Source organism: Achroia grisella, unplaced genomic scaffold, assembly GCF_030625045.1.
Source record: "Achroia grisella isolate CSIRO2021 unplaced genomic scaffold, CSIRO_AGI_Agris_v1 utg461, whole genome shotgun sequence".
NCBI lineage: Eukaryota > Metazoa > Arthropoda > Insecta > Lepidoptera > Pyralidae > Achroia > Achroia grisella.
In genome coordinates this window covers 458,786-476,858 of record NW_026712871.1, presented here as the reverse complement: position 1 = coordinate 476,858, position 18,073 = coordinate 458,786, and the positions used below count along the sequence as shown (strand labels likewise).

The 18,073-nt window shown below is 32.0% G+C and overlaps 1 protein-coding gene across 1 annotated transcript in view; it reads left to right on the top strand.

Moving 5' to 3' along the window:
- The window catches only part of LOC131845359 (monocarboxylate transporter 13-like), a 50,917-nt gene extending 42,790 nt beyond the window's left edge, over nt 1-8,127 (top strand). The window contains exon 8 of the mRNA XM_059194414.1: nt 6,782-8,127. Within this exon, the coding sequence (XP_059050397.1) occupies nt 6,782-8,008 (1,227 nt within the window). The 3' untranslated portion in view covers nt 8,009-8,127. The remainder of the gene's footprint in view (nt 1-6,781) is intronic.
- Nucleotides 8,128-18,073: the final 9,946 nt, after the last annotated feature.

Here is an 18,073-nt window from a genome sequence, read left to right as displayed (position 1 = left end):
AATTTTCGTCAAGATTCGTTCAGCCGTCGCATTTGCATCATATTTTCGCTGTTATTGAAACGATTTTCATTGCAACTCCCCTCATATTGCCCGTAGCTTGATATTATGTAGCTTATAATTTTTCTATGTAAAAATCGGATTTAGTGTTAGTGAAAATTTTTCCGAATATTCAAAGTAATAAATAAAGTATTTATTATTTACTAACTGCTCGCCCCGGCTTCATATATTATACATGCAAACCTTCCTCTTGAATCTCTCTTCACATCTTTTGCTGAAAATTGTATTATAATCTATTGAGTAGTTACAAACATCTAAGCGAACTAACAGGGGAAGCGATTTCATTTTATACTGTGTAAAGATTTAGTATTTTTACAAGTTCATGTAATACTTTTGCTTCTTAAAAAGTAGTCAAAGTACAACATAGACAATAAACTTTTCCAAAATTAATAATAATAATATTTATTGACGTCAATATAAGTAGTTACAGTTAGTTAATTATCTGTTACAAATATACTGTCGACTAAGCACACAATAATTTTTACCGTTCCGTCAGATGTGTAACAGGCCTTATTATATTGTTGTTAGCACTTATATTTTCAACTAAATTTAAAAGGTAATAACTTATTCTGATTGTTTCTTCCAGGATGATATACTCTTCGAAGAGGAAGAACCAATAGAAGCCTACAACATGACACCGCAACACGCTAAAATCGAGAACGGACATCCGGAGATGACAAAGGAATACTCAGAAAAGAACCTTCCGCAATCTCTACATAACAGTCAAAATTGCATGCCATCGCTATCATCTAGTAATCAACTTCGTCACAATCTCTCCAAGAGGAAATTATCATACACCCGCCCAATACAAAAGCCAACTTTCAGTTCCACATCCATAACCAAATTAGGGTCACAAGAAGCCTTTACAAGACGTTTAAGTTCTGCGGGACCCAAAAGAAATTATTCCACTTCTAGCTTCGCTTACGTCACTACCCCATTCCACGGTTCAACTCTGTCAGCCTTTGAACGCCCAAATGAATTCGCTTCTCAATTCTCTTTAAAATCAATAACTGATTCCGTAGCAGATGTCGCATATTGCTGTTTTTGCTGCAAGAAGAAGGAACGCAAGGAACAATCTACCAATAAATTCTTTGACCTAAGTCTGCTGACTGATCCTACTTATTTAGTCATTTTAATATCAAGCAGTACAGTTGCTATTTCGTGTACCAATTTTATAATTCTATTACCGTCTCACGCTAAGGAAATTGGGTTCGATAAATCGGCTGGTGCCTTACTACTGAGTACAGTGTCAGCTTTGGATTTAGTCGGGAGAGTTGGAGGTTCAGCATTGTCGGATTTGAACTTGATACCTAAAACTTTTTACTTCGTTGGTGGTCTTTTCTTCTCAGGGTTGTCTTTAGTGATTCTACCATTCCTCAAATCCTATTCAGCTATAAGCGTGTGCTGCGCCTTCTTCGGTCTAGCATCTGGAATAAACAATGGCGTTACAACATTAGTAATGGCCGAAATATTAGGTTTAGAGAGATTTATGTCCACTTACGGCATTAGTTTGTTCGTGAACGGTATACTGCAGTTGATAGGTCCACCTATATGTGGTATTTGGTTTGAAAGAGAGGGAAATTATTTGAGTATGTTTATCACGTTTGGTTTTATTTTTATTGGTGGGGCGTCATTGTGGTTATTGATGCCGATTATTAATTGGAGGAAGAGAGTTAGAGGGTTAAGAGAGGCGGAGGTCAAAACTCCTAAAGTTTGATATGGCTGTGAGTTAGACTCAATGTTGCGGTTCGTTCCTCTTGGGTCTAGAAGTATTGCACCGTTATAGGAAAAATGTGTAGTATTAATTAAAAAAAGACAACATTAGATAGTGCACAGTAGAGTGCATATTGCCAAATCAGTTACGGTAAATATTAATTGTGACTTTTATTTACACTAAATTTATTTTTAATGTAACATTTGACAATGTTTAAAGATAATGTTGCACAAATACGAAACAATGTATTTTTCTACTCTCTACATTATATTTATTAAGTGTTTTTAGTGTTAACAACATATAGTTACCTTAACGAGGCTTCCATTATCGTATTCAGTTAAATTCATATGCAAGCCGAAGTCATACAGTTTGTATGTTATATTACACTGGTCAACACAAGTCTTGTTTCCTTCATTTTTTTTCTTATTTTGTATTTTTATGGCTCTGAGTATGAAGAAAATACTGGGAGATAGCTAATAGCTTCAATTTTTTAACATTGTTTTATCATTTTGATGAAAAAATGTAGTTCGATATGGGTTTTCTATATTTTACAAATACATATCCACCACAAATATAGCAAAAAGGATTAATTACACAACATCTTGTTGACGAAACCATATCGAAAACGATAACAAAATATATTTCAGTCAAATAAAAACCGCAAATCTAAGTTGAACATAGTAAATGAGGGAAGTTAGCTGTAACTCAAAAACAAAAGCTGTAAGAGAAAAATTGCTGCTATATACAAACAATACGCGTTAATTCATAATAAACGAAAAAAAATCGATGGAATCAAATTTTTTTTGTTGACCAGTGTTATAATTATTTACTAGTTTTAATACTGTTTAATAGATATTTATAAATGACTATTTAAAATCCAGTCGCCATTTTGATTTTATAATTATTGGCAGCCATAATTGGCATTATCTTTTTAATATAATTATGTAATATTCTTATATGTATTATTTACAACAATATATAAAATATATATTGATATATAAGACTGGGATGGTTTACTGACTTAATATTCTATAATTATAAAGATGAACGCCTACTTTTTCGTGCCAAAAGAGCCCAAGTTCAGATTTTTTCGGTAGTTTACCGGTTTGGCTCACCGCTTTACTTCTGTTCCTCCCACGGTACAAATATTTGTATTCCTGAGTGCTATTCTTTTACGGATGATAATGGAATGATGCACCCGCCTGCGCTAACGGTTTACGCTGGCGGGGCACCAGTGGACCATGATAAGATAATGTAATGATGTCAGGTCAGTTAGCCCATCGTGACAAATTCATCAAGAATTTATCACGATGGTTTCCAGGGGGAACCGCGTGGAGGTCGACCAGACATGGTACATTGCTAGCAATGAGATCATCAGTCCACATTACTAACAATCCCCTTTCCCCCTTCATGAGTGCTATTATTTGTATCGGTTTATTTACCTATGTATTTGTATCAGTTGTCTAGTACCCATACCACAAGCTTTAGCTAGCTTAACTTGAGTCTAGATGGCGCTGTGTGATTATAATTATTAACTCTGAAAAATTATAAACAAACCAATCTAGCTAGTGCAAGCTAGATAAAACGTCGAGAGAGGCTTTTTTTTACCATAAAATTATTCGTGTTAATACCCGGTTAACAATATAAATAATGCTTAGTCTCAAGCTAAGCAGTATGTGTTATGGTTACTAAACAACCAATAGAAATACTTAGATACATTTTAAATATATATATAAACCACCAAGGTCGATGTCGACTTACTATTATTGTCTTTCGACGCATATAAATGCGATTTCACCTCTCCATATCCCAAATTTAATATACATTTTTAAGATTCTTTCATTTTAACAATAGCATATAAGTTATACATTTGTAAGTTTTCTAACGAATTTATTCTTTTCTTGCCAACTTTAAAATCAAACCAAAATATCTTTATTCATATCTGTATATTAATTACAGACTCTTATGATATGTCAAATTTACCGTCAGCTCGGAGTGTCTTCGAGCTGAGAACTGACAAGAAACTCAGCTCTTATTCTTTTCAAATGAGCTTGTACATGATTAAAAAAAACAGATTCAGTTTTAAATTCAATTGGAACGACATTATCCCTAGTTGAATTAAAAAATGAGCATTGTATCCAATGCAGTCTTTGATACATTTTTTCTATAAGGTTAATATTGTCTTATTAGAAACAATTGCAATGTAGACACAAAATTGATGCCAATAAATTTGTCCTCTTCTTTTCACTCTCTAGACATTTCTAATAAGTTTAAGCGGGAGAAAACATTCAATATCATAATCTATCAGCGACTCTTGGTTATAAAATTTATAGAGGCGTCTGCGTGTGTACCTCTCTTTTTTCAGCAATCAAGTAGCTTGCCTTGTAAAATATCTTTGAGATGAGATATGGTAGTGACATGACAAGATATAGAAACTCTAATCCTCCTGAGATAACAATATCATATGATAACGTGAAGACCATGGTGCTGTTCATATATATGGTTACGGTTGAGGTGAGCGGTGAACAGCCATTCGAACTATATTTTAAAAAATGGAGATGCAAGCGCGAGGAGGAACATTCGAGAAAATATTATTGGCATCAATTTCATTGCAATCTTTATTTGGTTATTTAATCCTAATAGTAACCATTCCAAAGTCATTCCTACATCAATATAATTCTTGTAATGGATTAGAATAAATATACTAATTTCTAATATAATCTATGTGTTAATATTACCTTCTGTGGGCATTCATAAATTACGACATACAATTTTTTTATTCCCCCCCTCATTCGTTGTAACCGACGGTCACATGTGACATACTCCCCTCGCTAATAATGACGTCACATATTTTGCAATACACTTGTACAGTAGATGAACATAGGAATACTTTAAAGTTACTCATAAATAGTGCAAATATCGTATAACTAAGGTGTATTACATTTTAAAATGTGACGATATGAAATTTTAATACATCTCCCCCCTTGTCACATAATGTCACACTTTGTCCACCTCCTCTGACATGTGATAATATGAATGGACCCTTACTAATTTAAGTTTTTAAAGATGTTTTAATGTTTCTTAGTCAATTTTGCGTAATTGCTGTGCGGATTTGAATTCAATTTCATACACATATAGATCATATCCTAGATTAAGATATAGAATAATTTTATGCTGATTCACACAAGTAAAGCGTGATATACAGCTAGTGAAAGATATGGTCCAAAATGTATCAGAAACTTTATTCAAATTCGTTCAGTTAAGAATCTTTCAGGGTTGCTAATCAATATGTATAGTCTCTATAATTCGAAGTTTATAGATTAGACTAACCGTTTTGCATCAGGCAAGCCGTATATTTATAAACTTTAACAATTATGTTAATAGAAAAATGATCAATTTTCAGTCTCCCATCGAATTTATACGTATAATTAGTAAAAATCACGGGATCTTACCACGTTTTATATTTATTTGCTGAGTTCCCGATATTTCGGTAGTGTTTCAACCACAATGATCACGGGTAAACTGAAGAGCAGCGGGTAGATGGAAAATGAAATCTTTTTATGGGCAGACATGTGCGTCTACCTTCACACGTCTTCGTTTGTTGCTACTACTGGAACTCGCTCGATATTCATCTCGGCAAACTGTACTCACAGTATCTTTACGTACATTTTTGATCGCGTTTTTTGTTTTTGTTTAATTAAACCAATCACTGGATTCCAGGCATTAGAGAGCCTATAACCGTCTTCTCGATTGAAATTTTTATATTTCTGTATTTCAATGGCCTCTCTAACCATTCTTGGGATATAATGCCGTTCTGATGTTAATACTTTTGGTTGGTGTAGTTCAATCCAGTGATTGGGTCCCGATCCCATAATCCGATCCCAGTAATTATACGTATAAATAATGACCGCGTCAAGTTTAAAACAGTATATCCCATCGAATTATCAGTTTGGAACTATTTCGCCAGCAAAATGTATCGAAACTGATGCTAGCTTATTTAAAAGTAATTACATTAATACATTTATTTAAAATCAGTACATATTTTATAGAAACCCCGAGAATCTTCCCAGTTTATGTATACAGTATAAAGAATTATGTTTTGAACAACGAAGTTGATCCAATCAAATAAGCGTTTAAGTTAATAGTAACATTTTTTTTAAGTTACTTGAATGGCAAACAAGCTGATGGTAAGTGGTAACCGTCGTCTACATACATGAAGAGCATCAGGGTGTCTAGTAACGCCCGTTATCTCGCCATTATAAAAACATAATACTGTACTTTCAATGTATCGATTTGCGTAAAAAAATAAAAAAATAAACTATTCTGTTTTGGTTGGATAGGAATGTTTATCTAAAAACTATAATTATTAATTCCACACATTATATAAACGGAGTATTTATATATTCTATAGTTTATTACTATCATTATTTACTTGACCCGTGACGAAAATACTTGTACCCAATTATCGGAATAATTACATAATTCTAAACAATCTTGAAATAATGTTTGAATACAAATGGATAATGTTCTAAGAACTTGTAATTAATAATTTATATTAATCAATGACTTTAGCGGCAACTTAGTAATTTAATTATCGTAATATTATATTAATATTTTTAAACTTTATAAACATTTTTAATTTTTGTTATTAAAATTTATGTACAAGTAACTCGACTCATTCTTAACTAAATGTATAAAATGAACACCATTAATAAAAGAATAATATTTTAGACATGTATTTTTATTTTATTCCTAATTAGTTGAAGCTGTTAAATTAAGTCAATCCATTATTTTTTTATTGCCATATGGCAGTGTTCGTTTACTTCACTGGCAAGAAACTAGAATGGTATATTTTTTAAAATCATTACATCTAGTTCGTTTTAATAAAAATCCTGATTTTTTTCATTATTTGCCCAACTTTGTACATAGTCAACGTGAGTATCCACCTATGGCATCGTTTAAAAGATATTGCACTTTGTCTCAAAAATAAATCACCTCGTTTTTTTACAGCTGGAACCGTTCTTGGAAGAAGAGGCTGGCGATATGGAGGTGTCCTGTAACCCCAAGATGATGTTAACGCCAGACGATATCACCCCCATATGCGAAAAGCACCCCAACGGGTCGCCCCCCATTTTCAAAAACAATTCGAACGCGAACTTCGACGAGAAATCATCCCCAAACAAAAATGAACACTTCGCAAGATCAGCCAGCGCTGCATTAGTGTCGTCGCGAGTCGATATCGATAAAAGTAGAAAGACGACGCCTGCATCATCTAAACATGGGTTACAGAATATCTCCAGCAAAAATCATCTGCCAAGTAACCCATCTCTATTGGAGTCGGTCCCAGAAGGCAGGAGTTCAAGAGTGAACTCACAAGAAGCATTTGGTAAAAAGCTAGCCGTTCCAAAAACACCGAAACGCAGTCCTTCAACTTCCAGTTTTCAATATATGTCAACACCATTCCATGGTTCAACTTTATCCGCATTCGAAAAACCAAGTGAATTCGCATCACAATTCAGTCTAAAATCAGTTACTGAGAGTTTAGCTCCAATTAGCTACTGTTGTGGTTGGAAGAAGCGACCAAAGGACGACGAAACTAAAAAGGAACCAAGCAAATATTTCGATGTACAACTATTAAAAGATCCAATTTACTTAGTAATCCTAATTTCGAACTGTACATGCGCAATTTCATATACGAATTTTATTATACTAGTGCCTTCATACGCGCAGGAATGCGGTTTCGATAAATCATTAGGTGCGTATCTTTTATCGATAATATCAGCGCTCGATTTGATCGGCAGAATCGGTGGGTCAGCACTATCCGATATAGTAATGACACCGAAACGGTATTTCTTTATATTCGGTCTATTATTGTCGGGTATCAGTTTAGCTATAATACCGTTGGTATCGAGTTATTTAGCTGTTAGCGTTTTTTGTTCCATATTCGGTATCGCGTCTGGAATCAACGTAGGTGTCACCGCTTTGGTTATGACGGAAATGTTAGGTACAGAAAGGCTAATGTCGTCATATGGTATTAGCTTATTTGTAAACGGTATTGTCCAGTTGGTCGGCCCTCCTGTCTGTGGTATATGGTTTGAACGCACTAAATCTTATAAATCATTATTTATAACACTTGGATTTATACTTATTAGCGGTGCAGCGCTTTGGGGCTTCGTCCCTTTGATACATAGAAGAAGGAGGCTGGCTGAAAGAAAGTCTTTATCTGAAAAGGCGTAATACAGTTATAAACTTCTTTCACGGCTGTTTACAATTATACACACTATACAAAAGAGATACTTACCGCGATAATGTTATTTATGAGTTCCCGATATTTCGACGCTGTCACAACAGTGATTCCCACGAGCAGAGCTCTGTACTATAACGGCATCGGTATATCGGAAACTCGTAAATAATATCACGGTAAAAATCCCGTTTGTATAATGTGTACAAAAGCGTAATAATAAGTGAATGGTACAGGTATAGATGTAATACCTATTAATATAGGTTGATTGTTTTTAATAGCGTTTTGTAAGTACTTAATTTAATATGTCATACAGTATACTAATATTAGTGACATGCATATGGTGAGCACATCGGTATAAGAAAAGTAATCACAGTTGTAAACTTTTTTCACGGTTGTTCAATTGTACACATTTTATAAACATCCCATTTGTACAATGTGTACATGATAAATATGAAATAATTAAATTTAATTGTTATTCTCGTATCGGAATATGTATAATACAATACATTGTGTATTGATGATATCAATTTGCGTTTTTTAATTAAAACGTTTCAAATTGCATATTAATTGAAGTTACTAATACATTCCTAAACTCACCCGTGTCTTTTTGAAATGAATAGCAAATAATTTTTCTAAATTTAATTATTAAACTTAATGGATGTATGTATGATTAAAAATTATAAATAAATGTCATTTTATTAATAATACAGTCAATTAAAACGCTTTCTAATAAACTTTATAACAAAGTATTATAAAGGAAACAACAGACAAATAATATTGTTACATAATGTATACTGAAAAAGTCGTAATCGTAAAATAACTTTAAAAGTAGAAAAATTACGATTTAAAATTACATAATTGTATGATACAATAACATCGATACTTCTATCGATAGTTTTTGTGTCCCTTATTTTCCAATTTTTAATCGCAATGATGACTTAGCTTAAAAGACTTTGCTTCCATGTCAATAAAAATAAAAAAATAACTGCATATATATTATTTATGGTTGCTCATTATAGGTAACTAAACCCGTCCATAATTTATTTCATAACCGATTATAGGAAAAAGATGGCAATATAAAGGATATATTATTATTATAGTAAAGAATTATATACTTTTTTGCTGTTCAGAGAGAATTAGGGCGTAGTCAAACTACAATTACAATGAATACGTTTCTGAGGTTACACACAAACAGACAAAATTTGTAACAATTATTGGGTTCTATTATGTTGATAATACCTTCTATAATAGTTTTTGTATGTACAGACAGCGATCAGTCACATTTTAATTGTATGTTGTATGTATAACTTAGAAGGTTTCCACGTTATTTAATACTAAACAATTTTTGTACGAAACTGTACAAGTACTGTTTTAGTATAAAATTTCAATACTGCAGATTGTTACATAAATTCATTTTAATATTCATTCTTTTAAAGGCAGGTCTTAAAATATAGTTTTTAGTTATGTAGCGTCACAAAAGGGAGCATTTATAAATTACGTTACACATTCGTGTCAAGATTTTAAAGGAAGTATCGTGTTCCTTATTGTCACATTTGTGATAATAGAATAGAAATCTTTATTCACTTTGGAATAATAAAATACTTATATTTTTAATTTAGTGCACATTCGAAAATCTGTCATCATGACAAGAACGAGCAAGTAACTTGCCTATTTCTCTTTGAAAAAATTGTTGCAACGTTACATTTTTATTTCAATATACAGGTTTTAAAATTTTACATTTAGTAGTGATTACTTTGTTTTATTGAACCACCTGCCACTCTTTGTCACAAAGTATCACACTTTGTCGAACCATCCCCACTGTAATGTGACGTAATTTATAGAGGAGCTTTAACAGTGTATATTTACCTTAATAGACTGTTAAAATTGTTATATTGTTATAGCACACGTTTAATAAGTAAACAAATAGGTACATACACAATGTCTTCTCAATACAGTATCATTTTAATGTTCAGAAATTATTTATATTATAATGTATCTACTGTTTCGACATAACAACTATATCTTGTTCCGTAAAAATACCGACTGTCGAATAAATGTGAAATATTATACATAAAAACTATACTAAACTGTGTAGGGTGTAAGCAGTTTTGTATCCGGAAAGTCGTTTTAATTTTGGCAATAATAACGTAAATATTATATACATAAATAATACTACGGAATTATTAAACTTAGGGTTATCCAAAGCCGTAAAGCTATTTTAAAAATCTTGATACAGCCAATCAGAATGCCGCTTTAAAGCGCGAAAACTGTTCTTCCAATTTTTATAACCTCGAATAGTACTCGAATCAATCAAAAATTAACTGTATTAGAAAAGTTTAAAAAACAAACTCGTGTCATGGTTACACTTGGGACTCATAAGGTAACATATTTCTATAATCGTTATACCGCAGTCTATATTTCCCTTGGTATGGATACTATTACTTCCCCCTTGTAATATTATATAGATGCCTACTAAAGTTGAAAGAGTCGATTTTTGTTTGCAATCTATAATTAAAAAAACAAACTAAACCAATATCAATATTTTTTAATCTAGAAATAATTATTTAAATTATCAACCAATAACCTCCTTTTTTTTAAGTAGAGATGTCTATTATATTTGCTAAAGCACAATAAATATCTTGACTAAATGTTATCAATTAATAATTACAAGTTATATGTTAAGCTTACTCATTATTCCCCATCATTTAATATCTTGGCAAAGTATTTAAATCACAGTACTTAAAAAATATTTATAACCACAATACAAAAAGAATGTATAACAATAATTAAAAGTAAAAAGTGCAGCGTCAACGGCCAAAGGATCTTAAATACACAGCTATAGTTAACGTGATCATTTGTTTTTGTCAGCATGGGTCCTAGTTACGTAAAGATGTTATTAAAAAGTGACCATTGTAACAAATTAAAATTTATGGCATTGCGATTGTCTATGAACCATTTAAAAGTTGCAGATGCTAGTTAAGTTGTACGATTAAAATTTGCAAATAATGTATATTAAAAAAAAGGAAAAATTTGCAACTGGTACTGCATACTATAAATTTTAATTAATATGTTTAAATAAACTCAGAAGAATTAATTACTTTTTAACCGAAATGAAAGTCTATCGTGTTTTTTTTATGTGTTTATTATCTCAACACGGCATGTAAACCCATTTGGTAAAAACTTTTTGTTTTAAAGAATATTTATAAACGATATTTATTTAGATGATTTTTCTTTGGTTTTTAAGTCAAAATATTGTATGTATTCTTGGTCTGTATATAGCTGCAAAATTGTAGATTTTAATCCCTTTCAAATAAGAATTATTAGTAATATCGTCAAAATATTAAGGATTCATTGTCTTTTTTTTTAATTCTCTGACGGATATAGAAACTTGCATTTTTGTACTTGCTGGAGACAACTGAAATGGGTCGGATGGTTACGTTACCTATAGATTTTGCAAGATTTTGTATTCATATTTGAGCGTAGACAAAGTGTTAAAACGAAATGAAGAGATATCATGCCTTACTTACTGTATTACTAAAACATAGTTATTCCATTTAATAGTATTATTATGTGATTAGTGTAAATAATATGTTTATAACCCGCATTGTTCTATACTTTGTAATGTTAGCTATATATTATATTTTTCATTAACATATATTATATGTAATTTCAACGAAATAAATAAATATTATACACTATTTCACGGGACTATTTATATTTTATCAGTTGTTTATAAATTAAAATTGCTTTAGAGTACCATAGTGCGTGTTTACTGCACAACTTAATAAATCGTAATTATTAGTGAATAAATGCGGATAACAAACATAAGCCATGCCGCACTTTGTTAAAAAAATAAATTTGTGCTATCCACAAATTTCGTCACACAAATTTCAAGTTTTCGACTCGTTCCCCCTCGTCCTTGTCACAGCTGTCACCTTAGTGTGACCCTTATGTCATATATTTTACAATTTACCTAGATATGATTAAATTAACCTGCCACTAGATTGACGTCGATTTGTCTTACATGATTGTTGAAGACAGTCTCTTAGGCCGGGATTTTTAATATTTTTTTCAAGTATTGCTTATTAATAGTGCTTGTTGTTGGCTTAATGTTAAAATTTGTTATATTTGTGATAATAAAACAAAGGTGTATCATAATTCATAGTTGATTTATAAGGAATTTAACATCGATACTTGCTACACTTACTAGTTTTTGTTCATTCATGGGCCTACCATTACACTCTTATGATATGTCAAATCTACTGTCAGAGTGCTTTCGAGCCAAGAACTGACAGGAAAGTTAGCACATATATTTTTATAAATTCATAAACATACTTTGTCGACCGAAGGAGTCGACAAAGTGTGACTCTCAATCCCTTAACGTGTGACATAATTTTTATATGATTCATTTATGAACAACTTCTAACATTAATATGTTGGACTGTGTTGTTATCTAACCCTATTGATAATTCTACAATTTTAACAGATTATAAATTAAAGGTTTATAGTATTTCACATACTTATTAGAGAATTATAATCACAAACTAAGTTATACGGTTTGCAAATGCAACTATATAATCTTATATATAAAATTCTCGTGTCACAGTTTTCGTTCCCATACTCCTCCGAAACGGCTTGACCGATTCTCATGAAATTTTGTGAGCGTATTGAGTAGATCTGAGAATCGGCCAACATCTATTTTTCATGTTCGATGTTCCCCCTCAATGTTAGGGGTAGTCCGCCTCTAATTTTTTTTTAATTTTAAGGCAAAACAACGTTTGCCGGTACAGCTAGTGTTCTATAAAATTTTTAAATCTATATTTTAAACCCTTTAGAATGAAAAATGTTTGCGACCCACATTATTAACATCAATAAGAAGCGTTGTCCCATAATTCTTAGCAATCAATCTTCCTGAAAATATATATGAATGAAGGAATAGTGTATAAATTACACTAACGGTGTAAGCTGGTGCACCAGTGGGGCAGTAATGATGATAGGATGAGAATGAAATTGGCCAGTTAGCCCATTGTGACGAATTCACTTTGAATGAGCTGACTATCGATGTCGGTCTGACATGGAACATTATCAGCAGTAGGACCAACAGATATCCCATCCCCTATACTAGATAAGATTAAATAGTCCCGTACATAGTGGTCCAAGAATTTAAGCACCAATTTTTACTGTATTTTAATTGATAACGCGTATTTTATCTAAATTAAAATTATGAATATATTTTAACATTAAAATTGCACGCATATTGTAATTAATATATTCTCACATTTATGTATATAGTAGACATATATTATTTTTTGTACTATAAATAAAATTAACAGGCTTATAAAATATGTATATATTTTTAATAAATGAAAATGGAATGGTGCACCCGTTTGCACTAACGCTGTACGCTGTATGAGTTTGTTTGAGGATGGTTTTGCTACCAATGGGGTTAATAATCCCCATTACTAACAACCCCTACCCCCACATAGTAGCTTAGACTGTATGTATAGACAGTCCAAATAAACGATTTTATAAGTATGTACTATAACTAGATTTAACTGCATGGTTTAGATACAGTGAAATTACAAGATATGGAGGAATAACATCTTAGTTCTTCAAAATAAAAACCCAGTACAATTCACATAGTCATTCTGCCCCGAGCTAAGACCTTGTGTTATGGGTACTAGACAACTGAAGCAAATACTCGAAAACGTGTTTTGTAAACAGATACCTAATGTTACCGTGCGAGGAAACGGACCCGCGGCCATTGGATGTAAAGTGTGCTAAATCGCTAGACCACTAAGGTCATCAATGGCAACACATGAGGACAGGCTCACATGATGTCGCGATCTCCGTGGTGCTCTTTATGTAGATATATGTGTAGTCGGCAGTTGCTACGTATCACCAGGTGGGGGAGCTGTTTTACTATTCAAATCTTTTGCTATTGTGGTTACAAAAAATGAGTGACTCTAAGATGGAACCAAGCTACCTCTTTCGCACTAGCAATAAATAAACTATTGATTTTGTAACAAAATATAACATGGTTTATAAGGGACCATCCATAAATTCACGTTATAGGAATGGATAAAGTGTGACATTGTCAGTAAAGTCACTGATAATATAATATTACATACAGACACCCCATCCCATACAAGAAAATGGTTCCTTCCTAACTCGGGCTATTCTTCGGGCTATTTTATTTCGCCACCGTAGACGCTAGATGCCGCTATATCTGAAGCAGTTCGGATTACTAGTGGGTGATTAGTAATAAAGCATGAAAATAGATGGCAGGAAATTCGGTCTACATGACATCTGTTTTGCAAAGATACGTACATAATAGATATATAACTGTATCGAACTCCTGATTGAGTACGATCGAAAATTCAATGTAGGTACAACGTTGTTCGCTGACGAACGGCTAATGTACCTATATATCTATGTACTATCACAGATAATATATGGTAGTGTTGGAGAAGTATCAAACTTCGTAGAAAAATCATTAAATATAGATCTCCTTATCATACATGTCTTAGATTTCATGACGTCACATTTCAGTTTTAGTAATAAAACACCAAATTTCTAACTATTAAAATGTTGCCAGCTGTGGCAGATGGGAGGTTGAATAATACTGAAATTAGTGTGAGGTATGAATGACCCTAGTTACTTTTAAATTCTATATAAATATAAAGTAGAACTTAACCAGAATATTTCGAGTTATTTATCGTCTCCTTTAAGTTCTACATCTAAAGGGACTGCCTTATATAAGAGCGCACGTACTCAGCTTCTAAAAGGTAAAGGTTCTTCTGAAGGGTAAATTACATTTGCTTCTGGTAGAGAAATCACATTTATCGGTCGGGATGAAGTTTGTTCAAAACTCTGAGCAATTACATCGTACAAATTTCATTCCTAGTACCTCCCCTCTCTTTTCTCTTTAATACGCTGGATGGCGGGACACTAGTGGAGGTGATAAAACGAACATAAGGTTATGTTAAGTAGCCCATCGTGGTAATTTCACCATTACTTTATCACGATGGTTTCCACGGGGAGTTCAGCCAGATAGTAGATTGATAGCAATGTGATTATTAGTCCACATTACTAACAAACTCCTTCTTCCTTCCAACCCATTGTCACACTTTATCGAGCCCGTAATTCATGAATGATCCTTACAATTTATATGAGCCAGCCAAAGGAAGGGAAGTGTTGTCCCCTCTCCTGAATGATCCATATTGATTTTTAATATTTTTTTATAAATAACGATACAAATAGGTTTATATTTTACACAATATTTATGTAAATTAAAGGTTATATAATGTAGCCATGTTTAACTTACGCAATGTTAATTTACTTCATCATCATCATATATTAATTGTAAAAGATATATCAAGCTATAAGCCATATAGAATACACACGAAATTAAACCACTTTCCCCAACAAATAACGTTCAAATCTGAAAAGTAAATGTATGACGTCATAAATTTTATATCAAAATTTAGTAGAATCGACAATTTGTATGTAATTAAAAAAAAAGCAAATTTCGACTTTACTTCATTGTGAGTGTCGACGGCCTCAGTGGTATAGTGGTTTCACACACCGCACCGTCTTACTTGGTGGCGGATTCGATTATTTCTATTCATGAGCATGTTTGTATTAGTCTTGATGTTTTCTACATATATTATGTACATATTTCCAAACATATATTTAAGTATTTATATCAGTTGTCTAGTACCCATAACACAAGCTCTGCTTACAGTGGAACTAGAGATGCCCCTGTATGGCATATTATTGTCTGTTCAGTATCAGGAACACTGGCTTTCTGCTTGGTATACCGTTTACAACTCTTCTATTATTCAATACTAGCAGTTCCCGCGACTTCGTACGCGTGGAATTTAAGATAGATAGATAGATAGATAGATAGAATATACTTTATTTGCAACGTACAGTAATTATTTAACTTTATTGTTCTAAAATTTAGAGAATTTTCTAAAATAAAATTACCCTAAGCTACTCCTTACTACATCAGCTACCTGCCAAAAAAAGTCCCGTCAAAATCGGTCCAGCCATTTCAGAGATTAGCTGGAACAAACAGACCGACAGACAGACAAAAATGGTAAAAAATGTTATTTCAATATTACAAACAGACACTCCAATTTTATTTATATGTATAGATGTATAGATTAATTATTATATTAGTAATTCCTTCCAATATATTTATATGTTACAATATATATGTAAATTAATAAGTATAACAAAATTCATAGAACTAGAAGTCTTTAAGGCGTTTGTTGATTGTATACTTGCGGGTGTGTGGAATAAAATATTTTTATCTTTCATACACTTTTTTATTTATTCATGACATTTCACGTTCATTTTGAAGCAGAACCTTACTAATATTATAAACGCAAAACTTTGTGAATAAAAATTGAGGTAAAGTTAAAGAAAAGAACATATTTTTACAAGATATTTATTCCAAAGCTTACATAGTAAATGATCACAAAGTTTTAAGATATGCGAATGTTTATACTATTGATATAATTCGAATAAAATCACAAATTTTAATACTAGGAGTAAATAAAATTTCACTATGACTACATTTCCCAATAAATACAGATCAGGGTTACATAAATAAATTAAATGATATTAGACAGAGATCCATAAATTTAGTAATATTCTTTAATAACAAGAAAAAATACAATATCTTCCAAATGGTAGAAAAAACACGTCTGCGTGTGTACCTCAGTCTCACCTATTTCAGCCGCCAAGCTTGCTTTATAAGCTGTTTCGGTTGTAGGGTAAGGTAATACAGATAAATTACAGGGTCTAGAGACATGCATCTTGCTACTGAATAGATTTATATTATTTTGTTTAATTCCGCTACAATTAGCATGTGAGATCACAAATATGGAGTGCGGAAGCGCGACCTTCTCTATTGGTGATTAAATTCCGACCGTTATTGAGTCTACACCTATACTGCAACACGTGTTTCGCCTCTCAACGAGGCATCATCAGGTATTGAATAGAGTTCGGGTAAAGCTCGAAAATTCGACTTTTCGTCGAACAAACAAACGAAAAGTCTCACTAATTGTAGCGGAATTAAACAAAGTAATATATTATTAATTTTTAAGTAGTGTAAGCATTAAGTAGTGAAATGGACTTGCGTAAATTAACACATAATTCGATAAAAAAAAATTCTGAGCGGATGTATAGTTGTATAAAAATTCTGTTCCAAATTTAAAATTGTTAAATTGACAATTCGCTCACCTAATAATAACAATCGACTTTGTAGTTTTGCCATAAGATTGAATTTCCAAAATCTATAAATATTAATTCACCTAATAAAAATATTCGACTTAAGTTTTGTCAATAGGATCTAATTTCCAAAATCTGTAAATATTAATTCGAATACCAAATAATAATCGACTTTAAAATTTTGTCATAAGATCTAATTTCCAAAATTTAAAATATTAGAGTCAATGCATTTTATTACAAGACGTTGCGAATTGTTAATAACAGCCTTGTGTCTAAAAGTTGAAAGTTCAAATTCCAATATCATTAAATAAAATATTCTACGTTCAAAATTTGGTCCCAATTACAAATTATGTTTCAGTTTATCTATACTAATATTATAAGCGAGAGAGCGGATTTTATTATATTAATAGTAGGGCACAAGATGGCGGCCTATGAACAGTGACTCGGACAAAATGACATTACACGAGCAGCTCGCGAACGTAACGAAAGCTAGTGTCTAATAATACTTATGTGGATGTATAAATATATTTTTTCCATATATTATATACACATAAATGTCAATATTTTAGCTGCCATAACACTTTGCCTTCGTCTGTTTTTTTAAATAAAAGATAGCACTACATACATACTATAAACAATAATACGCACGACAACAATGTCGCGATAAAAATAAAAGTATCCAGTGCCGTAAAACATAAAAAAAGTAGTTTTCGTTTGTTTATTTTTCGTAATTGTCTATTTTTATACAAATTTGTGGTAGAAATTTATTATAGTGTTACTAGGGATACAATCGCAAACCTGAAGTTTGGAACTCC